This window comes from Brienomyrus brachyistius, chromosome 16 (assembly GCF_023856365.1).
Source record: "Brienomyrus brachyistius isolate T26 chromosome 16, BBRACH_0.4, whole genome shotgun sequence".
NCBI classification, from domain to species: domain Eukaryota; kingdom Metazoa; phylum Chordata; class Actinopteri; order Osteoglossiformes; family Mormyridae; genus Brienomyrus; species Brienomyrus brachyistius.
The window spans coordinates 6663496-6687868 of record NC_064548.1 but is presented as its reverse complement, the minus strand read 5'-3'; the positions used below and the strand labels follow the sequence as shown (position 1 = coordinate 6687868).

At 39.8% G+C, this 24373-nt stretch overlaps 2 protein-coding genes across 2 annotated transcripts; one reads left to right on the top strand and one right to left on the bottom strand.

Annotated features, from left to right (window-relative positions):
* Positions 1-1746: 1746 nt before the first annotated feature.
* Positions 1747-15613, bottom strand: septin10 (septin 10). Its single transcript, XM_048977985.1, has 10 exons — positions 15455-15613; positions 14231-14348; positions 13861-14056; positions 13128-13314; positions 10632-10793; positions 10334-10430; positions 10022-10190; positions 6305-6437; positions 4361-4545; positions 1747-2700 (listed from the first exon to the last, which is right to left on the bottom strand). The coding sequence occupies exons 1-10, from the start codon at positions 15482-15484 to the stop codon at positions 2685-2687; spliced, it is 1293 nt and encodes a 430-aa protein (XP_048833942.1). The 5' UTR covers positions 15485-15613; the 3' UTR covers positions 1747-2684.
* A 278-nt stretch (positions 15614-15891) lies between these two features.
* On the top strand, positions 15892-19387 carry LOC125709470 (ankyrin repeat domain-containing protein SOWAHC-like). The gene has a single exon (XM_048977952.1). It carries the CDS (start codon positions 16186-16188, stop codon positions 17980-17982), a length of 1797 nt encoding a protein of 598 aa, XP_048833909.1. The 5' UTR covers positions 15892-16185; the 3' UTR covers positions 17983-19387.
* The last annotated feature ends 4986 nt before the right edge of the window (positions 19388-24373 follow it).

Here is a 24373-nt window from a genome sequence, read left to right as displayed (position 1 = left end):
TCATTGTTATGTTCATTTATAACCATGTAAGTCATATCCTATTCTCAAAATGAGCTTTATATATTGCTATGAAGATATTGAGTTTAGGGCTGAAATTCAGCCAATTTCCATATAAGGTTTTCTTTCGAGGGAATTTTCTATCTATTGGCTTTCAGATTTGTTCGCGAAATTATTCGAAGCAGAATTTTAATTCTTCAATGTCTCCTTACGCCCTTTTGCACCATTTGTATTCGCGGCAGTATTTAGTTTTATTTCAAGATTCAAATAATTCTTTGACGCCCTCTAGTGGTATTCCACAGTACTGTTGCGATATATTTTTATTAATATTATCTCCCACGAACTAAGCTTGTTGCCCTGTGGATATCGCACGAGTTTTTAAACTACAAAATTCCAGTCATACCTGCTCAACAGAAGAAAAAAAAACAATTGTGGTCTTTCCCAATCTTGGAATCTTCTTTCCCAATTCTAGTCCGGGAGATTGTCCGCTTACGTTGGTCTCAGCTAAGCTTGCGATTGAATTCTGGCACTATTAGGAATGGATTGGTCAGATCTGTGAGAAAATGTTATATGTTGTTGTTGGCCAGGCTGCAGTCTGAAAAAGGTTCAGTAACAGTCATTTCCTACGTGGCAGATATAATAACCACTGATAAATCGTCTGCTAATGAATTCGTCAGGATTCCTGTCCATACTAGTTTCCACATGTTTCAGACGTCATAAAGCATAATATCAGCACCAGTGCCTACATACACCCCTTAGCTCTGTAAAAGCTATGAGCCAGAATGTGTCTGTTTTTTAGATATAAAAAGCAAAAGCTCAGAAGGAAATGACTGCTGGTTCCATATTTCTTCAAGTCTTTAGTGAGAGAAAAAAGTATGTATGGTTCTCAAAAACTACTTCCTCGGGGACAAAGGAAAAAAAAAACACTTTTCTCCCAACAGCAATCAATTCTGGTGCCGCGATAATGCGTTCACTTCCTGCAGCTGGCTCAGAAATTAACTTTGAACTTTTCAACATAAATTTATGTTGAAAAAAAATACGCAATTAATTAATATGACTGAAATGTCACTGGGTTTGTAGCAGATTTTAAAAATAGACATTTTCTGCAGATTTCATTGCTATGATTGTAAGTTAACCTTTTTTAGATAATTGCTTTGTTATACTGAGTGGAAATATGAATAAATGCAGGTAAGACGGCCATTACATGGCGTTACTGCAGGTGCAAAGAACAAGCTATACACAAGAAGCGGACCACTTACTTGAATAAAATTAGTTTAGCGGTTCTTTTACTTGTGAATTAAGACAAATTATTGTCATTAAAATCCCAAGTCAGTATTTGCCTTTTGGTGGAAATAACATGACTAAATACAGATAACATGCTATTACATAGTGTTACTGCTAGTGCAATAAGTTTTATATCAGAAGTGAACTTCTTACTTGATCAGCAGCAGATAAAGAACAGATTTACTAGTGAGTCAGTTCACATCATTAGACATGACTGATCCAAACAAAATTAAATTTCTATAGCACTCTAAGTTTGAACTTACTGCTTATTAAAGGATTATAAAGTTACAATTTAAGTTTCAAATTTGTGACATTACATTATTACACCTCAATTTTAAAGATTGTCATATTAAGTGCAGAGTTGTAATAAAACCCATAGGGGGTGCTAGTGGGTGAAAGGTTTGCAGGATTCATATTTGAGTTGGGTTTGAATGGTTAGGTTCTTGCCAACATGACAACAAAAAATCCAAGAAATAGAATTTTATTTTACTCACAATACCCCTATACCTCCAACACTGCTTATACAAACATGTTACCAATAAAGAGTATAATTTGGTGAATAACATTTTAATAGCATGAATGTTTTTATGAACCATGCCATTGTTTGGTAATTATTACAGCACAAAATAAACACTTAAGGTAAACGTTTCAGCTGCTAGTAAAATACAGCAGCAAATTAGAGTACAAAAGGCACTTAGGAAAAGTCTGAATGCATTATATTTAAGTGTCTATTAATAATTTGCATAGTATGAGTATAAATGGCAATTCAGAGGCTGCCTTTTAGAACGTGCAGGCCCAACATTAAAATGCCATTTTAATAGTTCTTTGGTTAACATGACACAAGAAAATGAAACAAAAATATTGTAAATAAAGGCATACAATGTTCTTTGCATCCAACATCCCTTAAATGATGTTAAGCATAATGCATGAACAAAACAAATCCTGATTCATTAAAAAAGTAACAGTTTGTTGCTTTTCTTACAACAACCCAAAATAAGTGAAGAGTAGAGGTACACACACAGGGTGTACCTCCCTACACAGGATATCCAGCACTGCTAACCCTGTTATCAGGTCCATTCTAGAGGCTAAACGGAGTGGAGGAAAAATCCACTGTCATGGCTGCATGTTACAGTTCAAGACCATGAACATGCTCTTATTTGACGTAACCAAAGAAAGGGCACCATTACATCAGGTCAGGGGCTAAGACAGCCATGCTAGCAGCCTCTGGGGCAATGGCTTAAAGGATCGGGGGGGGGGGGGGTACACAAATAACAAGGCACTAGTGTTATAAAAAGGCAAGAGTAATCCACAGCTTGGCACATGAAGCAGCGAGGATTAGGGCAGCAACAGGTGCTATTCTGTTATTAGAGAGCCGAGTGCTGGGTGCAGCTGAGCGTGTTTCTTCACATAAAACCGGAGCTAAAAGAAGGGAAAACAACAACAACAACAAAAAAAGCTTTTAACATCCTTCATCAAGGGCTTAACACTTTTATCTCTATTCCTCTCCCGTAGCCCTGTTGCTCCTGATACCACAAGCATTTTATTCATGATTCTTCACACAGTACCAAGTGTGTATTTACTCTCCAGCACAGGGAGGAAATTCAGGGCTTGTTAACTGACGCACTTCAAATATATAATGCGTATGTGTTCATGGAAAACAGATGGCAAGTTGAAAAGAATCCGAATAAGGAACCTTATTCTGTGATGCACTGCTGGTGGGGTCGGGGCAGCAGGCTGTCCTGCTTACATAGCCTGTCTGCATACGGTGTATGTCCTCTATGATGGACATTGGGGGGTGACAGCTACGTGTGCCCATCCGATTAGTTGTATGGACAGTGGTAAAAGAAGCAGCTGACACAAAAGACATGGGAAAGTAGAGTCCAATTCAGACTTATTTCACTGCACTCACTCACACAGGCAATCAGTCAGGTGACTGCCTCCAAGCTGAGAGCCAATCAGGAAGCTGAATTATTAGCTGGCTGAAGCCATTTTGCAGGAGGCCTGCTATAAGTCATGGCTGAACAGCAGTGTCATGCTTTCAGATTCGCCAATTAGATTCCAGACACTGAATGGAACCAACAGCGATATTTAAAGCTGAAAGACCAAAAGAACTTGCTTTGGGTGATGAGGGTTAATATATAAGGAGGAAAATTACCTAGTAAAACTTACACAAGTTAACAATAATAAATCTTTATGAGGTGTGTTTTAGCAATGTATAATTCTGTTTAAAATACAAACAGGGAAGTGAGACAATTTATACTGTCCCTGGAGCAGAGGACCAGTGTAGCCTAATTCAGTGAAAAGGGCAAGTTCTCACCAACTACAGATTTCCTGCTTGTGAAATGAGTTTGGTCCAATTCAGAGACTAAGGGTGAAAATACATAGGGCAACTTTTTAGGCAATGTTGCCCGCAAAAGTTACTCGACCCTTTCCCATTCATATTGGGCAACAAATTTCTAATGGAAAATCTTTGATCGGCACTGAGGAAATGTTTGTGACCGCTAGGATCCAGATGAGTTGCCCATTTTCTGACCTGGTTGCCAAACGCCTCGCAACATTGCTCAAAAAGTTGCCATGTGCATCATTACCTTAAGAGTATGTCTATTAACATGATTGTGACTGGCCCCCTAAGATGAAATTATGAGAATTCATTTCAAAACCAAAATTACTGCGTGCACATGCTGACAGTGGCCTGAAATGTCCTATTACCATTGGCTATAATTGCTACCGTGTAAATTGCTATGGACACTTGAACCAGCATCAGCAACTCTGACCCAAGTGAGCACAATTTTAACATCCTTGGACAGACTTGACTATTAAAACAACAATGTTACCAGAGGTTTTCCCACACACTGTAGGCCCTCTATACATGGCCACAAAACCTAAAAATAGTTTATGAACAGAGTGCAAAACACATGTTTTATAAGTTATTTAACTTAGCATCAACATGGTTACTTAAAGACTCAAAGAAAGCACCAAGATCAGATATCTATACAAGGCCTTTTTTCTTTTGCAGGAAGCAGCATTTTAACTTCATTAATATTATCATTGTTATTAAATAGGGACTGGAAGCACTCACTTCTTGCGATCTTTGTCTTTTTTAATGTTGGCATTAGTGTTAAAAGCCTGAGCCTGAAGCAGCTCAGTGGCAGCTTTCTTCTTGTTGAAAGTGTTGATCTCATCCTCTAGCATCCTCCTCTTCTCATCCAGCTTGCTTGTCTCGTCATGGTGAAGTCTCTTCAATTGCTCAAACTTGGCCTGCAACTGAATTTAAGATAGAAGAATTGGCTGCAGTTCTAAATATGACAACAGGGTGGCAGCAGCTGATGGAAACCGCTCTAGCCATCCATGTTCCATAACTACTCAGCTAATCAGGGTAGAGCCTGAAGCCTACCCCAGGATACAGGGAAAAGGCAAGGGACACCCTGGACAAGATGCTAGTCAGTTTCATGGGAAATGTCACACACACTAAGGCCAATTTAGACATATAAATTTTCTAAACTACATAACTATGGACTGAGGTATTAAACTCATGTAGACATAGAATAACATTAATGTTACACCTTCAGGTTACTTTGGACCCATTAAATGGAAGGTGGGCATATGTTTCTAGTGAACTATAGTACTAAATGTGCAGGGTTTTAGACAGGCATGCGAGTTTGTCTTTTGTAAACCAGATTTTTGGGATAATTTTAGTCAAAGAAATATATGTTTTTAGAAATTTGAGGAACTGTTATTCAGAGTTTCCACGACTTTATGCAAAATTTCAAAAAAACATTATTTGTTCAACACATTCAGGAAAAGCGTTTGCAGTTATGTGACCATCATCATGGCATCACACCGTTACAAACATGTACTTTGTGTAGAGGAACCAGGTGTTATGACCTTGCAATCATCCTCTGGATATGGACGTACCTTCCATTACATATCATTTTACAGCTATGTATGTCGTTTTTCTCTCATTCAGATACACACTATCAAAAAAGTATAGTTTAATTTCCATCTAGACTAATAATGCTGAGCTGAACAGTTATTAACCAACTAGACTATCTTTTCTAGCCATCACCAAAATTATTAATTTATTCGTTACATTAGCAATAACAATAATTGAAACAATAATTAAAAACAATAATTGACTTATAAAAGTTAGTGCTAAAAGGTGTATTATTTGTGCGTGCCAGTATAATTACCCTAATGTGGCATAAGTACAAGTGACACAAATGTAAGAACAGAATTAACTTGAAGTACCCAACATGTTATAAAAGAAGTTGAAATATCTGACATCCTTTGGTGTGTGGCAACTGCATGCAATAAGCTAGAAATGACTTTACACCTATTGTGCTACTGTTTATTTTATATATTAATTGTGTTCCTTCCAGCAACCACTTAAATAACACTAACACACACGCTCTCTCACACACACCTTTTTGTTTATAGAATCTAATATTTCAATTTTACACATTCTATAACATGATAGGTACACTTCAAGATATCATTTATTTCTTTTGTGACATGTGTAATTAATTTGTCTGTTAGCACAATGATAACTTTATAAAACAATGATAAATTTTTACTTCTCTTGTTCCAATTTTAGCTATTGATTTACCGGTAGAGCCACGTTCCTACCCTCACCTATGGTCATGAGTTCTGGGTAATGACCATAAGAATGACATCATGGACAGAAATGAGCTTCCTTTGCAGGGTGCCGTTGGGAGGGGCTCAAAGTAAAGCTGCCACCCCTCTACATCAAAAGAAGCCAGCTGAGGCGGTTCGGACAACTGTCAAGGATGCCTCATGGATGCCTCCCTGGGGAGGTGTTTCAGGCATGTCTAACGAGGAGGAGACCCCAGGGCAGACCCAGGACATCATGGAGAGATTACATCTCATGACCAGCCAGGGACCGCCTTGGTATTCTCCCAAAGGAACTGGCTGGGGAGAAGCGGTCTGGCCAGCTCTGCCAGTGACCGAGACTTGGATAAGTGGTAGAGAAAGGATGGACGGATGGCTAGTGATAATAAAGCACCTCTCTTTCAGCCTCCTTCAGCTCCATTTCCTTCTCCTTAACTCTCTGGACAAACATCTGCCTCATTTCTTCCTCCCTCTTCTGAAGCTCCCCAAGGAATTCTTGTCGCTTGGCTTCGTATGTCTGCTGTAGGCTGCAAGACAGAGACTCAGCATAAAGTCATAGTCTAGGGAACTGACCTGCATACAGTACATATACAAAAGATATACAGAACTCAGGCAAATTGAGATAACTTAGGTTCATTGAGATAATGTACTTGTTATAACAAGCTGCAAGGCCATTTTAATCAATGAATCAATGAAACATTTGTGTGGCATGCACGTAAAAATAAGTAAACAAGGTGCATTCTGCACTGACATCACTGGGCGTAGAACTGGAAGAGAGAATTACTTTGGCTTTTTAAGAGCGGGGTTTGTCTTGGGTGGTGTTTGATACACTGTGTGGAAAAATGAAGTCCGCGTCACAAACCACGATGACTCAACCCTTGATCAGCTCCCTTTAAAACCCAAATTAAACCATGGCAACTGAGACCAAATTATTCCATGTGTATACCATCTGAATGTACAGTTGTGACATGCACCGCTCCTGTTTTAGAGGGGAAAAAAATCAGCATAAAGTATAACTTTCTCACATTGATCAGTGTTCTGTTGCACCAAAGGCAAGAATCCTCCTGTCTGCAGAAACAGCAGCAGTATTTGTTTAATTCCAAAATGGAAGATAAAGGAAACTTGAGAACCTGGAATGACCCTGGAGGTTCATCCCCCAAAGCAACCAAAATCCTTCCAATAACTGAAAATACCATAAAAGGCCAAACTTAAAAAAAATAAAGAATAATCCTGTGATTCTAGGTACTACCTTCAGTCTTACCACTTGAGTTCACAGGGATTTGATAAATGCTTAGAAGCAGTTTGAAACATCTGAAGAATGTCTGGCTCCATGGGGTTAAGTCAACAATTGTCAGGGCCCTGGTTCAACTTAGACACTGATCAGAAGCAGGCATGGGCAGGGACAGAAATTGGGGGGGGGATGTTCTTTTGTTAATTTACAAATACCATTTCTTCATTTCAAACAAAATCAAATTTCATGAGAATCCCCCCCCCCTTCCCATTTCGATTCCCAGGAAATGTTACTTTTAAAACAACCAACTCAGTGTCACGGTGCTCAAGCCTGCACATGCTAGTACAATGGGAATGATGCAGCTGTACCTGCTGCCAAATTATTTTAAACCAAGACTAAAAAGACTGAACTTAAAGTCATGGCGACAAAACAAACTTCAGATTCACACTAACTCCACAGGACTGACATGCTCTACATCAGCTATTCTCATTTTTTGGACCTGAACACTCAGCATAACACATTAAGCACCTTTAAAGAATCAAACTGTTGGCCTAAGCAAACAGTAACTAACTGTTCATTAGTACAGCAAAGGGGCCTTCACAAGAAGATATGTACCTGACAGGACCTAAATTTGGGTCACAGCAAGTTCTGAAAGGGTCGCGAGGTACAGTTGGAAATGTAAGCACCAGCAATTCATCAGAAAGCTCCTATGCTGATCCACGATCAGATTTCCCAGCCCCAATCCTACAATTAATCCTGCAACTGCTTCATCATAGCATCAATTTAATCCTATTCTTGATATAGGGCCGTGACTGAGCTGGCATGGTAAAAATCGGGTCACAGTGCAAAAAAGGTTGAGAACCACTGGCCTACATTACATAGACACAAATTACATTATGCTTCAATTGCTATTGGTACAGGTAGGGCTGTGCAATACAACCAAAGGTTCATATCCCGATACAAGTCATCTCAAATCCCGAGAATGATATATATCACTACTGCACTTTGTATTTATGGGTTTTTTTTCTAGAGATCAGCTGAGGTAGGAATTGGACAAAAATCTGCAAATAAATAAGAACGAGGTAAAAAAATGTAACATGATCCACAAATATGCAAAACCCCTTTCTAGTGTACAAATCACTCTGCATTTGTGTGGATGTGATTTTACATAACACAGACAAAAGGGTAAAACAAACGATACAGGATAATATGAAACTAGAGAGATTTATTTCGTCATGCGATATATATCGTCATATCGCACAGCACTAGGTACAGGTACTCATAGAGTAAAGATACGAGTACAGGCGTATAGGAATTATTTAGTTTCAGCATCTCACCTTGCTCTCCCTTAAGACATAGACACAAATATAGAGGTGAAAATTAAGCTTTTTTAAATTAAGAGCCTTGCTCAAGGGCCCATTGGCAATGTGACTATTCTGCTGACCACAGGATTTAAACCAGCAACATTCCAATCAAAGCTACATAGGTTTGTATGCAGAAGTCACTATAATCCATGAGTAAATAAAACATTAATCAGGCTAAATGGCAATCAAAAGGTATCAAGGCTGACAAAACAGTGAAAAATCAATTCCAACTACCCTCCATATCAGACTTAATTCCTCATCAGTTGTCAGTGGTTAGTATCTCAGGTGGAAAAGAATGAATTTCAGATGACCTTGCCTTCAAAATGAAATATACTACATCCACAGGAGAGTGAGGGCACATTTATTCAGTACTTTTACTTTATATTTAATCCATGCAGAATTTTTCTGACTTCTACAGGTTCTTGGAAAACATCTGAATTATTAATGGGAACATCCAAATAACCAGAGAATAGCAGAAACATATCACCATAAGGTGGAATCCACTAATCTAGAAATAAATAATAATAAATAATAATAATAATAATCGATACTTTATTGATCCCCGTAGGGAAATTGTCTGTACGCCTCCCACAACTTGCTCTTTTTTCATAGAGTAAGTTGTCTGCGAAGGGCTGCCACCCATAGCAGCACCCAGGGAGCTGGGGGTTAAGGGCCTCGCTCAAGGACCTTCTGATTACAGGCACACAGGCTTAGCCCACAGAGCCACACGCTGCCCCCCCCCCCCCAAAAAAAAGAAAGTATATATGCAGTAAATATACTACAGAAATAATTAGCAAAAAATATGAATTGTTATATCTTCAAATACAGTGCTCCCAGCAAGTCCTAGGGCACACACACATTTCCTTTTATTGTCAAAATTTTTATTACTTTTGATTCTTTTCTTGCCATATTGCTATTAAATCGCAATTGCAGTCATTGGCTCCTAAAGGGATATTAAACACAAATGTTTGGCGTTTCATGTTATTGCAAAGGTGTTACTAATTAAAGAGCACCAAAATGAAACTGCTTGTCATTGAACTTTTTAACTCAGAATAGCTCTTTTAAAACAATAATTTAAGTTTCAATCAATTAGTACTTTATTTGCAGTTAATGATTTACTTTAAACTACTAATCCATCCATCCATATATTTTTGTAAACAAAAGAATAACGATTTTGTTATATAACCAATAAAAGAGCAATATTTTTACCAAATTAAGTAAGTGTCCTAAGACTCTGTGAGCACTGTAAGTACATGCATAAGCTGCAAAAACACAGGTGGTGTGTCATACTCTACCATCTGAAGTAGTGCCGAGTCTGCTATTTAAGCAATTATCATTTTTGAAGAGTAACTCACTTTAACCACTAAACAGTGGAACATGTCTGGATGCCATTTTTGTACCTGAGCACTCAGCATAACACATTAAACACCTTTAAAGAATCAAACTGATGGCCTAAGCAAACAGCAACTAACTGTTTATTAGTACAGAAAAGGGGCCTTCACAAGAAGATACGTACCTGACGGGTTTGCTCTCAGCATCCGTGTCCTTGAAGCCCATCTCCTCCAGCTTGCAGCGGCGGTACAGCTCATAGTGACGCGTGTGTGTCTGCTCCCGCAGGTCCTCCATGTTCACGCAGATCAGCATCTCGCGCAGCTTCACAAAATCGCAGTGATTCTCATTCTCCACTGTGGGGGTGGGTGGGGGGTGGACAGGGTAACTTGAGTAACAGCTCTTCCAATGTCTCTCTGCCTTCACTGGGACAATGGGCAGCTGTATAAACAGAAACGAAGGGCAGAGGCACACTGGCAGAGCACCTGCCAGGACTGACCTTGCACCACCCCCCAAGGGTACTGCCGTGCTTTCACCATTTTGTTCCCTATCTTCACTTCTTCAGTGCTCCCAACAACAGCGAAGGGAAGATGACCCTGCAAACAGCAGACATGCCACCAGAAATGCCACAATTCATGACATCTAGGTAGGTTACTGTATTGAATCTCATACTAAAACAATGCAGCATCACAATATCCAGAACATAACAGGGCGGGACTTTCCTGAAAACAAACTAGTCTTACATTATATTGTGCACCAAGAAAGGGAACAAGAAGGAATAGCTTAAACGCACTTACATTCATGGCTGTATTGATTTTGGACACCGTCTCATCATCAATAGGGAACTGGTAAATCTGCACTCCATTGCTCACAAGTTCACTCATTATCTTGATCTTGAACTTGTGAAGCTCGCTTTTTGAAATGGTGTCAGCTTTGGCAATGACAGGAATAATGTTGACCTTCACATGGCAAGGAGAGACAGTGGTGATTGATAAGAGAATTGATAAGAGAATTGAAAATACAAAAATTACAAGAGAAATAATGCATGCGACCATCCGTAACACTCAAGGAGATGGGAAGACAAAAAGCATGACTAGCCAGTTCTCAAGAAGGCTGTATGGTAACGAGGTATGGAAGTGGGCCAAGGTAGGGCTCAAAACACCCAAAGTTACCCTCACTAAAAGAGAAGTACGCTGGTTGCAAAAGAATAAGATATTGCTATTAAAAGAGTCGTGAAAGTAGGACAATGCAATTACCAAGATAATTAGGCCTAGTATTCACTCACTCAAGCATGAAGTGTTCAACAAAAGTGCCATTTGCTCATTTTAACAGTGTAGACATATTACAGTACAAGTTTCAAAACAATGATGCTTGTTAGTTGCTACTATGCAGACAGGCACAGTCCTGTTTACATGGATTCACTAGATGACTATGATTCAGAACAAAGCATTCGAAATTACAAAATCAAATCACAGGTTGGATTATAGGGATGTGAAGTTATGCCAAGAAAAAGCACAAAAGAAATATCAATGACAGATGACAAAGGTTCCTGAACCTGACAAGGGCTGAACAGTAAAGGTTTCTTTGACTATGGTTTCTCTTGTTATCAGCACAGATGACCCAGAGGTCATAATTGTAATATCAGATGGGGCACCACCCAGTCCACAGCCACGAGTAATGCCTCCCAGATAAGTAACAAGCCTGGAAAACAGACAAGCAGAGACATCACAGATCTTGTTGGATGCATCAACCGGAAACCCACCATTATGAAACGGGCAGTAGTTTGGTCTCATACCCTGGTCTCATATGCAGAGTGTTAACAACATAAAACAAGGAACCAACAAAAACCTAAAAGGCTGCTCTACAACCATTCTGCCCGAAAAACTATAAATGTTTCAAAAATAAACATGGTCCAAAAAATGTAGGTTGGGGCCAAAAGTTTATTCTTTGAGTCTAATGGCAGAGACTTCATAGTAATTTCACAAGAACTTTTCAGAACATGTAACATCTAACATCTAATCCTCTTGCCACAAATGAAAGTCCTCAAACACCACACTACTAGTTTAACATACATGCAGGCTAAATGAAGTCCAGAGCCCTTCAGCAAAGCACATAGTGCAAGCTAGGATTCACCAGGGACAGCCAATCCTAACGGGGGGGGGGGGGGGGGGGGGGGCATGCGCGTACACACACAGACAAAGATAGAGAGTTATTTGAATGGTATGTGGGAAAAGCCAAAGACAATCTAGGAACCATGCAAACACTGCCATCCGAAAGAGTCAAGGGTACACTATATTATTCAGAAAACTTCCACACAAACATTTATTAACTATTAGTAATGGCAAACAGAAGAGCACAAGAACAGCAGCAGAAAACATATGCAAGGTCAGGGCTAATTCCACAACAATGTCTAGGAGTAGAAACATGCAATACTTCTACAAGACCAAATGTTTCCATTGATAAGCATGAAAGATTATGCATTCATCTGCTGGGACAATATTTTTTGATTCGCTCTTAAATATTAGAGATAGTAACCTTTTCAATTCAACAATTGAACAATTTCACGCAATATAAGGATATTTATCCACTCTTCTGTTCCAAACTTCTCAAACTGTATAGCGTAAGTTAGGAAATGGTCTTGCCAACATTATAAAATGGGATTAAGCTCAGTACTCTGAACCATGCAAGGACATCAAAGCTTTTTTAAGTTAGAGTTACTCTGCCAATGAGATTTGGAATGTTGTCCAGTTGAATGAATCTTCTACCACAGTTTGAGTTTTATGAACGGCTATAGGTTTTTAGATTTCTCTAAATAAGATTTCTCCTTATTTCTCAATCACTAACATATTAGCATTCTAAAGGTCCCACAGTCTCACTGGACAGCCATTTGACATTCTGCCAAATATTTTCAGTTTTTACCATGGGGTGTCTAGTGACCTCTTTGTAGTGATACGAGTTCTTTCTTGTCATTCTAACATAAAGATCCCATTAAGGAATGCTTCTGATATTGTTGATCCGCAACAATCTATCGTAGTTGTCATTCAGTGACAGCTGGCTTAGCAACATCTGGCCAAGACCAGTCCTTGTTCGTTGGTAACAAGTCTGAATGGACAGCTTGACTTGCAGTCTGGTGGTAGTTTTGCATTTCCCCCCACTTTTTACAACAGGCTTCACTGATCTATGAGATCTGCAGTTCCTTTTGAAATGATTTAATTCATCATCTTAGATAACAAAACAAAAGCTATACATTTGCATACAGGTACACAGATAACTTTTATCCACTGATGACAGACCTTGCTGTCCAGCTTCTTCATCGTGACCAAATCCAAAGACTTCAGGGAGTGACCGGAGGGGGCAATGAAGTACAGGCAGGCATGGATGCGCGAGTCATGGTAGTTATGGAGGGAGCGCTTGATTTTTAGCTCTTCCTGTAGGTAGGACTCAAACTGTGTGTCTATGTAGTCCACAACATGCTGGTAGCTGCAGAGAAACGCCAAAAAGGACTAATTAGAACTGAGAAGAGTGAGAAAATTGGCCCTGAAATACATCTTTGTTCTCGCCGAGTGGAACAAGTGATCACAAGACAAAGTCTGATAACTGTAAAGCAACAGCATCAACAACAGTATTTCCAAACAATAACTAAAGTACACTGCTATACTTAACACCAAACCATCTACTGGTTCGCAATATAAAACTTAATATACGTTTCAATCCAATCCATTTTATATAGAATAGCTGTTGCAAAGAATATAAGAAGACCAATGCAGACTGACAGAGAAGTTAATGTGATACAACAATAAAATGGTCGTGTGGGTGAGGGGGGGTTCCGAAGATGACAAATTGAAAGGAATTTAGTAAGGAGGTCTTATAGGAGAACAACTTCTGAGGGTCTAAGGCCATCTGGTGTCCCAACGCCCTAAAGCATGCCTATACAAGAACTTATATACCGGTAAGTCATAAAAGTGTCTAAGTGCCTGCAGCAAACATAAAAATGAATCTTAAAAACTGCCTAATGGCAGCACGTGCCTTTCTTGCTTATTCATTTGGTCCCCAAAGCCTACAGTGTTGACGATGGTGAGCTTCAGCCGGACATTGCTCTCCTGCAAGTCATACGTTTGAGCTCGCAGTTTCACCTTGGGCTCAAAGTGGGAGGACTCAAAGTTCTCGAAATTTGTGTTGAAAAGTGTGTCCATCAGAGTTGATTTGCCAATACCGGTTTCACCTGACACAGAAAGACAAATTTCCTTTAACATAAATATCACTTTAAATGTACCCAGTGTTTTAACGATAACAAAATATGCTACCACCATGCACACACAGAAGAATTCTTTTAGGAACGAGAAACATTATCCATGTCAATCAATGCTTGTCTTTCTGGAATCAAGAAATTCCTTACCAATGCAGAGGATATTGAAACAGAAACCTTGGGATGTTGATTTGTTGACAAGTTGATCTGGCAAGCTGTCAAATCCAACATGACCAGATAAGGACAAAGGACGAGCATTTTTATCTTGCTGGAAGGAGAAAGAGAACAAAAACTGGCTATTATTTTTAAGTAATCGGTCTTGTAATTGGGTTTTTACAGGCTGTCAGATCTAGGTCTCACAATGACTTTGCATACAGCAACTGCAAAATATTTAATTGTTATAAATTTACTTGGTATTACGTCCAGTCACCCCTTGTTTAACGCAGCATCACTATCATTGTACTGGGTGGATTTGGTAATATATCCGAAAGATATTATTATTACGACCATAAATATAATAATAGAAAGCGACTAAAGAAAAACTGAGAACTGCAGAACATGTGTGGGTTTAATCACGAAACTTCAGCATTAACAATCAGCTAAGACTGAAAAATATATAACCTTCTTGATTTAGGTATTTGCCTTATTCTACAGGGCACGGGCGCACATTATTTTTCCTATCAATCCATTTCTATCTGCGTTTCGTGAACAGGGTCGCGGCAAGGCGACCAGTCTATCCCAGGCAGCACAGGGTACAAGGCTGTGGCACACCCTAGATTGGACGGCAGTCCGTCGCAGGTCACATACACAGCATAGGCGATGACTGTAGGAGGAACTACGGAGAGGCCAAGGAAATGCACATAACTGAAATGAGTCACAAGTCCTACTTATTTGTTTGAAGACGTTGTTCTACACCTACTTTTGTAATTATTTTAAAAGAAAGCAATGTCCACTCTCCCCAAAAAGGTGACTCAAACACAACAAAATACCTTAAATAAACTGCCAGTTTTAAACAAACGACAGCAATACTTTTACTCCTCACTAAAGAGATTTTTTTATATATAAATCTCACAACAGCAAATTCCCCAGTTATTACTAAAGTCGGAATCACATTGCCCCGCCTCCGGACTTAAAGGCCTCAGCGTTCCAGCTTCGTTAGCCGGCGCTCCCTACACAACACACAGCCGAGTCGGGTTTAATATGTCGTGTTCCCCCCCCCCAGTGATTAATATAGCGAGTACTGGTCAAAACGTCTGAGAGGAAAATGGTTCGCCTTAAAGCTAAAGACTGGTTAGCTGACCGCGTTAGCCCCGCAATTCTGAGGCGTCCCGAAGTTAATCGCATACATTTTTGAAAGCATACTGAAATACGTACCATCTGTCGAACAACGTCAGGTGAAGTCATTCTGAAAGATATTAGGAGTTTATAAACTTCGTTATTAATTATCTAAATGGAAAAAAGTGTCCTGACTAAACTTCAGGTTGGAAAAAAATTTACACAACTGTAGTGGTTGGAATGTACTCTCCATACCATGACGTTAGTGGCCTCCACAATGACTGTGTTTGTACAATATTAAGAATTATAAAATTAAATCAGTACTGTATAACTGTTTGAATTTTGTACAATTAGTATATTTGATATGGGACAAATTACACCTTAAAGTAGCGACGATTGTCATCGTTATGATATTTATATATTTCTAAAAACACCTACTATTTGAATGGTACATTCCATATTTTTTCTAACTCGTTCCGGAAACGAGCTCCTTATTCAGAAGTTCGGTAACTCAGGCAACTGTGAACGCCTCCGACGTTTAAACTTTCGGGTTCCGGTGTATGGATGTCGTTTGCGCAAGTCTCAGTGCTCGTTCGCCCGGCGTGGGTGTGCCTTGCTAAGGGGCGTGGATCACTACTGCTTTGAGGACGCCCATTTCAATAAGATTGCGCGTAGGGTGGTACCTAACCATCAGCCCAGGTTATCAGACTACAGAGACGCTCAGGATAAATCGGTGTCCCGATGTTGCGGAATCTGGCAGAAGTGCTGCTTATGAGCGGGGCAATCTGGGTAGTAGTTCAGCGGCTGCATCCCAGTATCCCACGTTCCCAATGGCGACTCAGTGCACCCAGGAATCTGTTTTGCAGTTTTTGATAGAAAGGGGCGGGAGGGTGAAAAACGTGGAGCTGATCGATCGATTCAAATCCTTGTTCCCCAGCGATCCAGCGCAGAGGGCGCTGGCCAAGGAGGCATTTAAAACATACGTGGATAATGTGGCTTTTGTTAAAGCTGAAAGCGGGGCGAAGTACGTTTGCCTGAGAAAAAAATACGCGGCCTCGGTGAATCGCACCGCTGAAGGAGCAGATGGACAGCGCAATGGGAATGATGGCTCCCAGTCGACTGGAGTCCATCCGCCTAATCCCACGTCCAGTTCCGCGGTTCAGGAGATGCCGAATGGAACGGAGTGCGGAGCTGACTCTGGCAACGGACAGTCGATTAAAGAAACACCCACGGCTTCGATAGACAGTCTGGGATCTGTAGATGAGACTCCACCGTCGAAGAGTACTGCACATGTAATTCAGTGGATCAGCAGCCCTGGGGAGAATGGATTGATGAAATCAGTAAGTGAAGTTAACAGGGACACAGAGGGGGCAAGACCTGGGGGAAGCTTGCATGGAAGTGAGCATTTTACTTCTGACATTCATGTAACCGTGGTTGATTCAACTGCTTTATCCATGGACACCAATAAGAAAGGCTTTAAACTCAACACATCATCATCGTCAGATAGCGGTACACTTTCAGATATACCTGCCTGTAAGTCTGAGGATGATGCATCTAAAGGAGGAGCACTTTGCATGGACGGACCACCCACAGAGACCCTGTGCATGCCAGAAGGTGCACAGGGGGAGAACGAGGAGTGCAAAGATGTGCCACCAACACAGTCCATGAGCAAATGGCAAGCCACCCGAGAGTTTCAACAGAGCCAGTTAAAGGATACCTTGGGTGATGGGGCAGATGAAGGGGTCCCAGACTCTACCGATGAGGGCAACACACCCAGAAGCAGCCGGAGGAACTTCATAGAGCTCATGATGAGCAGTTCTCCCCAGGTTCGTCGCAGTCTGGCGCTCAGAAATTCCGCGAAGCACAGGGATGCTTTTTCTTTGAAGAGTGACAGCGACTCTGCCTCCCTTGATGAGGACAGTGGCAGTGCGATGTTGGATCCCTTAGAGCATCAATGGATGATGTGCGCATCTGATGGGCAGTGGGACAGCCTGAGCCGCCTCCTGACCTGCGAGCCGACCCTGGTGGTGAAGAAGGACTTCGTAACTGGCTTCACTTGTCTGCACTGGGCCGCTAAGCAGGGCAAACAGGAGCTGCTGGCATTGCTGGTGAACTTTGCGAAGCAGCACGACGTTCCTGTGAACATCAACGCTCGCTCCAGCGCTGGTTATACCCCCCTGCACCTGGCCGCTATGCACAACCACATAGAGGTGGTGAAGCTGCTGGTGGGGGCTTACGATGCCAACGTGGAAGTCAGGGACTATAGCGGCAGAAAGGCAGCCCACTATCTGCCCAGCTGTGTGTCCGACGATGTCCGCGATATCATCGGGGCGTGTGCCGACTCCGACTGCGAGAGCCCTGAGACTGTAGCCGGGAAGTGGAGGTTCTCCAAAGTTCTCCAGACCAACTTCAAGCTTCTGAATCACCCAGAGGAAGACTCGTGTGATTTTGTAAAGCCTAAGCCTCTCTACCGGAAGCCTTCTGTTGGCAAAATGAAACCCAGGCTGCAGAAAATCAAGTTCAAGACGCAAATCGTCCACAGCACTTCCTTCAGGGAGCCTGAGGAAGGAGATAACGAGCCTGCAAGCCCGCTGAAATCAAGACCAAAATCAAACCTCTTTGGTTGAGGATGACAAACTGAAAATGGAATCGCACTATATAGTTTTTTTTCTACCTGCCTGTTAGTGAGTATACTGCAAGCAGGGAGCCGAGGTAAATTCTGTAAAGCAAGTAATTTGATCATTATATTGCAATCTGTTAAATTATGCATGTATCTGCATTATTACTTTTTCAGTAATAAATAGCAGCCAGAAAGGATTGGTTTAGAAGGTCAAGGGTTGACGGGTAAATTACAGGAAAGGTGATGTTTGGAATAGATTCTGGGTGCCTTAGATTAATGTACCCAAGATGCAACTCCAGACAATAACAAACTGTGAATCTTCAGTATATTTATTGTCGCCAGAAATTGTCTAAATTTGAACTGATTTAAATGATGCCCACTGAATGTAAAATTAGGATGTTCTGATAAAACTCATTCTATCAAACTAAGGAACTGCAATAATGTAAATGTTTAGTGTCTAGTTTAGAGTGTAAATTTGAGAAATTGTTACTTTTTTTCTATAAAACTGTCATTTTTAAATTCACCCCTACATTCATATGACTACAGGTCATATGCAGCAAAATAGATGGATATTTGTATAATGATTTTCCCCTCCGATTTAAAATCTTTAAATTTCTATGTTTGTAAAAGTTCAGTTCATTGGAAATTAATGGAATTAATAGATTAACATTATTTGGCAGTTATTGATCAGGATGAGAAAAGTATGATTATACTGGCAAAAGTTTCGCTTTAATTAATAAGTTGTGTAATGCATTTTATTTACTTTTGGTTTATGCACTTGAATAACTTTGGGGAAAATGAAAAGATTTAGGAGTAACCATCAGTATTATTCACTGATGACTAATACATACTTGACTGACTACTAATGGTATAATGGCAACTGATGAGGTTTTTATTTACTTGCTTGTTCGTATATTTACAGTTTATGACATAGTTCTTTTCTGCCGAGGACCTTACAGATAACTTGAGTCCTCTTTTGGGCTTTTTTTGTTCTCTGTTATGAACCAGGAAAGTATTAATTGTGGAAGATCACCAATGTTGCACAGTGGAAAGGTACTATTGTTCTCCTCTCTGTTATTCTTGCATGCCTTAGGTGTTGCCTACAGAAAAACACCCTGACAAAACAGGTTCTTGTAAGTGAAGCTGCTGTATTTCCCAAGTCTGTGTTGTTTTTGAATGTCTCTCCCAGTCGATATACAAAGACGGTACTGGATAAGCATTTGAAAGATGAATAGATAGATGCATGGATGAATAGTATATTTTATTCGCCGTTGTTAAAGGCTAATTGCTAAAGAATCTTTAGCGATTTGCTGCATTTATTTGTGCAAGGTTTAATTTAGGACTTGATATATTTTTGAATAATTTCCCGGTGCCTTTTACATATCTGGTACCTGTCTGACATTTGCTTTATGGGTGGGTGGGTGGGTGGGTAGGGTGATGTTCAGACACTTTTCCAGAAGAGCAGAGTAAGCTAGACTTGCCAGGACTTGCTGCCTGGTCCTGTGTATTACAGTGTGTTTGCACTGGGGAAAATGCTGCGCGAAGCACATTCACTCCCACGCTGTACTTTGTGTGCTGCCATGTTGGGTTCTTGGGTCATAGATATTTTAAAAAGTCCTTTAATCACAGTAATTTTGTTTGAACACATTGAGTATTGTGCCCTTATTAAAGCAATTTTCTAACATGGATTTAGATTATTAACATTCCGACAGCCTCCTTATAGCAAAATCTATTGGGCTGGAACCCAGATTTTTACGATTGTCTTGTTTTACCACTTTAAAGTCATTATATATTTTGTAACGTTTGGTACGTAAACCTTTTTTGGTCACAAATTACCTGAAATGGGTTTTGTTAGGACATTTATCGCACACTTTTTTATAATAAGGGTTGGAGTCCCTGTTAGAAATGTAGGTTTTCAAACAGTGAGACCCCCACTTGATGACACTACTTGATTCTGTGTTAATCACATGACTGAGCAGAAGGAAGGGATCTGGGGATTAGGTTGGTACAATGTTTGTTATAAAATGTTTTCTGTCAATAGGACCCACAACGTCTTTGTATGTATTTTGTGAGCTATGTACTATTAAGGTGGAAACAGTCAATATAAAACACTAATGAAATAAAGAGATATCAATCACTATCAGACTTTGCCTATAAAAATAAATTATATTGCTTGGTATATTGCATTGTTTGTTTTTTTCCCCTCTGTGATATACTTGAAGTGCCCTTCTGGCCTATTGCTTATTGTAACAAGATGAAAATAATCACAGTGTTGGTGATGTAAAGTTGTGGTAATTACTAGATGTGTCTTTCTACACTATGATTAAAAACTGACACAGGCTTTTTTCGTAATTCCGCTGGCTTGTGTCTCCTTAGTGTATCTAAATTATCCTGAATGAATTGATAATGCACCGTAATTGTCTTCTGCTTAAATTACAAGTGCCACTCTGCCTAATCTACATTTATCATTAATAGGGCCCTTAACAGAGTATCTGATGAAACACCATCTGCCAGCTGTTGTTTGTCATCCAAGAAGAGAATATAGAATAGCCATGCCTCTGTGTGTGTGTGTGTGTGTGTGTGTGTGTGTGTGTGTGTGTGTGTGTGTGTGTGTGTGTGTGTATGTATACACAGAACTATGCAAAAGTCTTAGACAGCCAAAAAAATTTTCATTTAAATAACATGTCATGTTGGTGTAAAACTATGCTGTTACGCCTAGCAAAGTGTGTCAGCTTAGCCATTTCAAAACCTCAGCTAAAATAACCTTATTATTTCCAGCAACCATACAATACACCCGTGTATTTTTTGACTAATTAAGTTAATTAATTAAGCGAGCTGGTGGTGAAATTTAATAAATACATAGAATGGTTCAGATGCCACTGAGGAGAACAGAAGACATTTTTAGTTTTTATTGCGTTACTCGTAATTTTCGTATGTTCTTATGTTAAATGATATTTTTTGTTCTAAGAAAATGTGCACTTACTACCCAGATAAATAGCGTTAAACATTTCTTTTTGAAGACTTTTGCACAGTACTGTATACACACACACACACACTGTGTAAGACGTACATATTAACATACTTTTTTATTAACCTCTTTATTGCACAAGTACAGGTTAACATTTTAATAGGGTACATCAATTGTTTCATACTTTTTGTTTAACATTCCCTCCTTCCCCCACCAGCCGAGGACTGGACCAAAATTAACATTATCCATTAACATTTAGAGCAAAAAATACAATAGTTAGCAAAATGAGCCATATAACCAGCCAGGCAATTACACTTACAGAACCAATAACTAAATACATTAACATAAAAAGGAGAAAAGCTTTTTGATTTTGTTTCTGGTCCTAATTGTATATGGATTTATGATCAGAGAAAACCTTAAGACATTTTCAAACTTTCCCATTTTGTTTGAGTCAAAACTCACAATGTTTAATATTTTGATCTTAATCTGCGATGCTGATTCAGTCAATGCGAGAAAACAATTTGTTTTACTGTATCCTTTACTGTATCCATAGTGTATCCTACAGATACAATGTTAGCTCAGAAATAGTCAAGCATTTATGCAAAGTGTTTTGAATTTTTTGACCTCCCCACATGCAGATTTGTTGAGTTTTCACTCCCCCTTAATAAATACCAGGCAGTTTCTCTGACAAAAAGCTCTTTCATGTGACACTTGGATGCCTGGGCTTTGCTGCCTGACTTTGTGGGAGCAGTGTAAGGTCTTCCTGGATGATTCATTCTCAGTACCGCATGTGTCTGTGCTCCGCTAGTCCTGTGATGTGCTACTGGCTCAAATTGCTACTTAGAAATGAGGAAGGTAGATTTCGGGCATCATACCTGTGACAGTAACAGGATGATGGCAGATTCACAGTCATGAAGTGATCATACATTATCCTCACTTCACTGAGGTTCACCTACAGTACTATCAATCTGGTCACTTTTTACTATATCCAGAATTTCTACTCTTTCGTTTCAGCCTTCTTACATATATATAACTACAACAAATGAAACCTTCATTGTGTATATTCTGTGAATGCATAACACAAGTAATGTGTACAGCCTGATACACACGGCCATCAAAAATCATTGCCATATGTCTTGACACATACTTAGGTGGGCAGATTTTATATGGGAAAAACACAAACAGAACATTCTTCAGTATCTGATGGATCTTACAGAGTGACAGAAGCCTTTATTTAGCATAGCTGGCATCTTTCTGGGTCCCATGGCTCCTGCAACCTACTTAACCATTCACAGGAGTTACTGCTTTTTAAGCGTAGCCTCATCTTCCCATATAATACCTCAGTGCTCCATAATGGCTGTGGCCCTGATTATATAAATTCAAAAGCTTTACTCTGCTGCACACAAAAACCATATTTAATGCATAGTGCTGAATTCCTTATAGTTGCCTGGAGATGCAGCACATTTGGTTGTGTTCTGAAATGCACTGAGCAATGCTGTACCTCTGAATATCAGATGTAAGTGTAGCATGTGTGTAGTTTGGGTGAGACCTTTCCGTTTGACCTACCTTTAACTCGGTGTCCCCATTCAGACAAAACTGCATCAACGGCTGACTGCCCCTGCTGTGGACAGTGACCTCATTTGCACATGAACCTCTCTGTCTCGTTCGAAGGGTCATACGACTTTGGGAGTCACTCTGTGCTATTTGGACAGATCTGGGGAGGGGGGGGGGTTAACTTACCCACGCTTACCTGCTTTTGGCACAATTTCCCACAGCATGATGGAATCAGAAGGACCTGGAATCTTATAATACATAATCCATTAATATTGAGATGTGACTCAGTGTGATTGATAATTGTTCAAGTTTGTCAGATCAAACACTTACTAATATTAATGGTCATGTAGATGTGGGTGAATTGATTTAAAGTGACAATGCTGCACACCCCTATACTAAGGTTTTTAAGTTTGCAGGCATATATCACTTTTTGTTCATCTATTTTTTAATTTTTATAAAAATAGATTGCGTTTATCATCCTAGGTACAAAGTCCAGGACATAATTTTAAGTTCTTTGCCAATCTGACGTCACGGATGATGTGAGCTGTACATAATTCAGTGGGATTCAATGGAATTAAACTCATGGGATGTTTCTATAGCAACCAAGTGTGACAATGAACCGTCCGCAACATTCAGAATGTTAAAGATAAATTAATTCATTTCTGGATATTTAACAGGATCAGTTTAGGTTGGCTATTGCTCTTTAATCCACTGGACACTGCATTTACCTGTAAATGGAATGTGACAGTGATATTACTCGACCTCAGTATGTCATGTTCCTGGCTGTTTCGTGTATCGAAGTCTGTTCTGGATTGGTGGGTACAAAGGAGGGTATCCTGATGGCTCAGTGGGTTGCAGGTTGAAGGTTCCAATCCCACCTTTGTTATCTGTGTTTGACGTTTGCATGTTCTCTTTGTGTTGTGTAGGTTTCCCCCTACAGTCTGCGGACATGCAATTGCTCATAATGTATAAGACTGTGTTTGTGACTTTCATCCCCTGCTATTGGAAGGTATGTTACCTGTGACACGCTACAGGCCCCCACATGACCCTGAACTGGATTAGCAGTTGGAAAATGGAGAAGAGATGCTTAATCTCAGGTTGCCAGTATAGGGTATTCCTTAATACAAAGAGTGCAAAGATTGTACTTGTGTTCTTGGCAAGAGTGTTCTTGTTAACTTGAACAAACTTGAGTCGCAATGAATCATGGGATTGTTCTCGTTAATGAGGAGGTCACCATGAACAGAACTGTCTTCCTGCCAAAGGTCAGCTGTGAGCTATAGCTTCACACCCACCACTTCTTCCCCCAAGAGATGACGGTTTGTAAAGAATGCACACTGCTCTCAGTGCAACATATTTACAGTATCTACCTATTTTATGATCATCAGCAGGTAATTCTGCTTTTGTACCTTTAACACATGTCTATAATAGTCTTTAACCAGGACACTTTTATCAAGTTTATTTCCAAATTTCTTGCTTACGATGGCATTTTGCATCAGATACTGCCCTCTAGCTGCAGTATTGTAAAATAGTTTTTAGGGATTGGGACACTGTTATCTTCCCAAGGTAGATCTTGTACATTTGACCCTGTATGTAATAATATTGAGTAAATTCCAGTACAAAATGGAAGATAAATATATTCCGTAATTTTATGCATGTGAAGCTGTCTTAAAACTGAATGTGTTTAGGAGGTATTTACTTTAAGATAAAGATATAGTGAAGGGAAAAGTTGTAATTGTTCACACACCACAGCACAACAATGAAATGTGTCCTCTGCATCTAACCCAAATGTTAGATTCCACAGCATATAGCATTGCCATTATTATTAGGAGTACAGCCGAACACATGTGCATGCAGTCACACACATATTTCTCTTCGT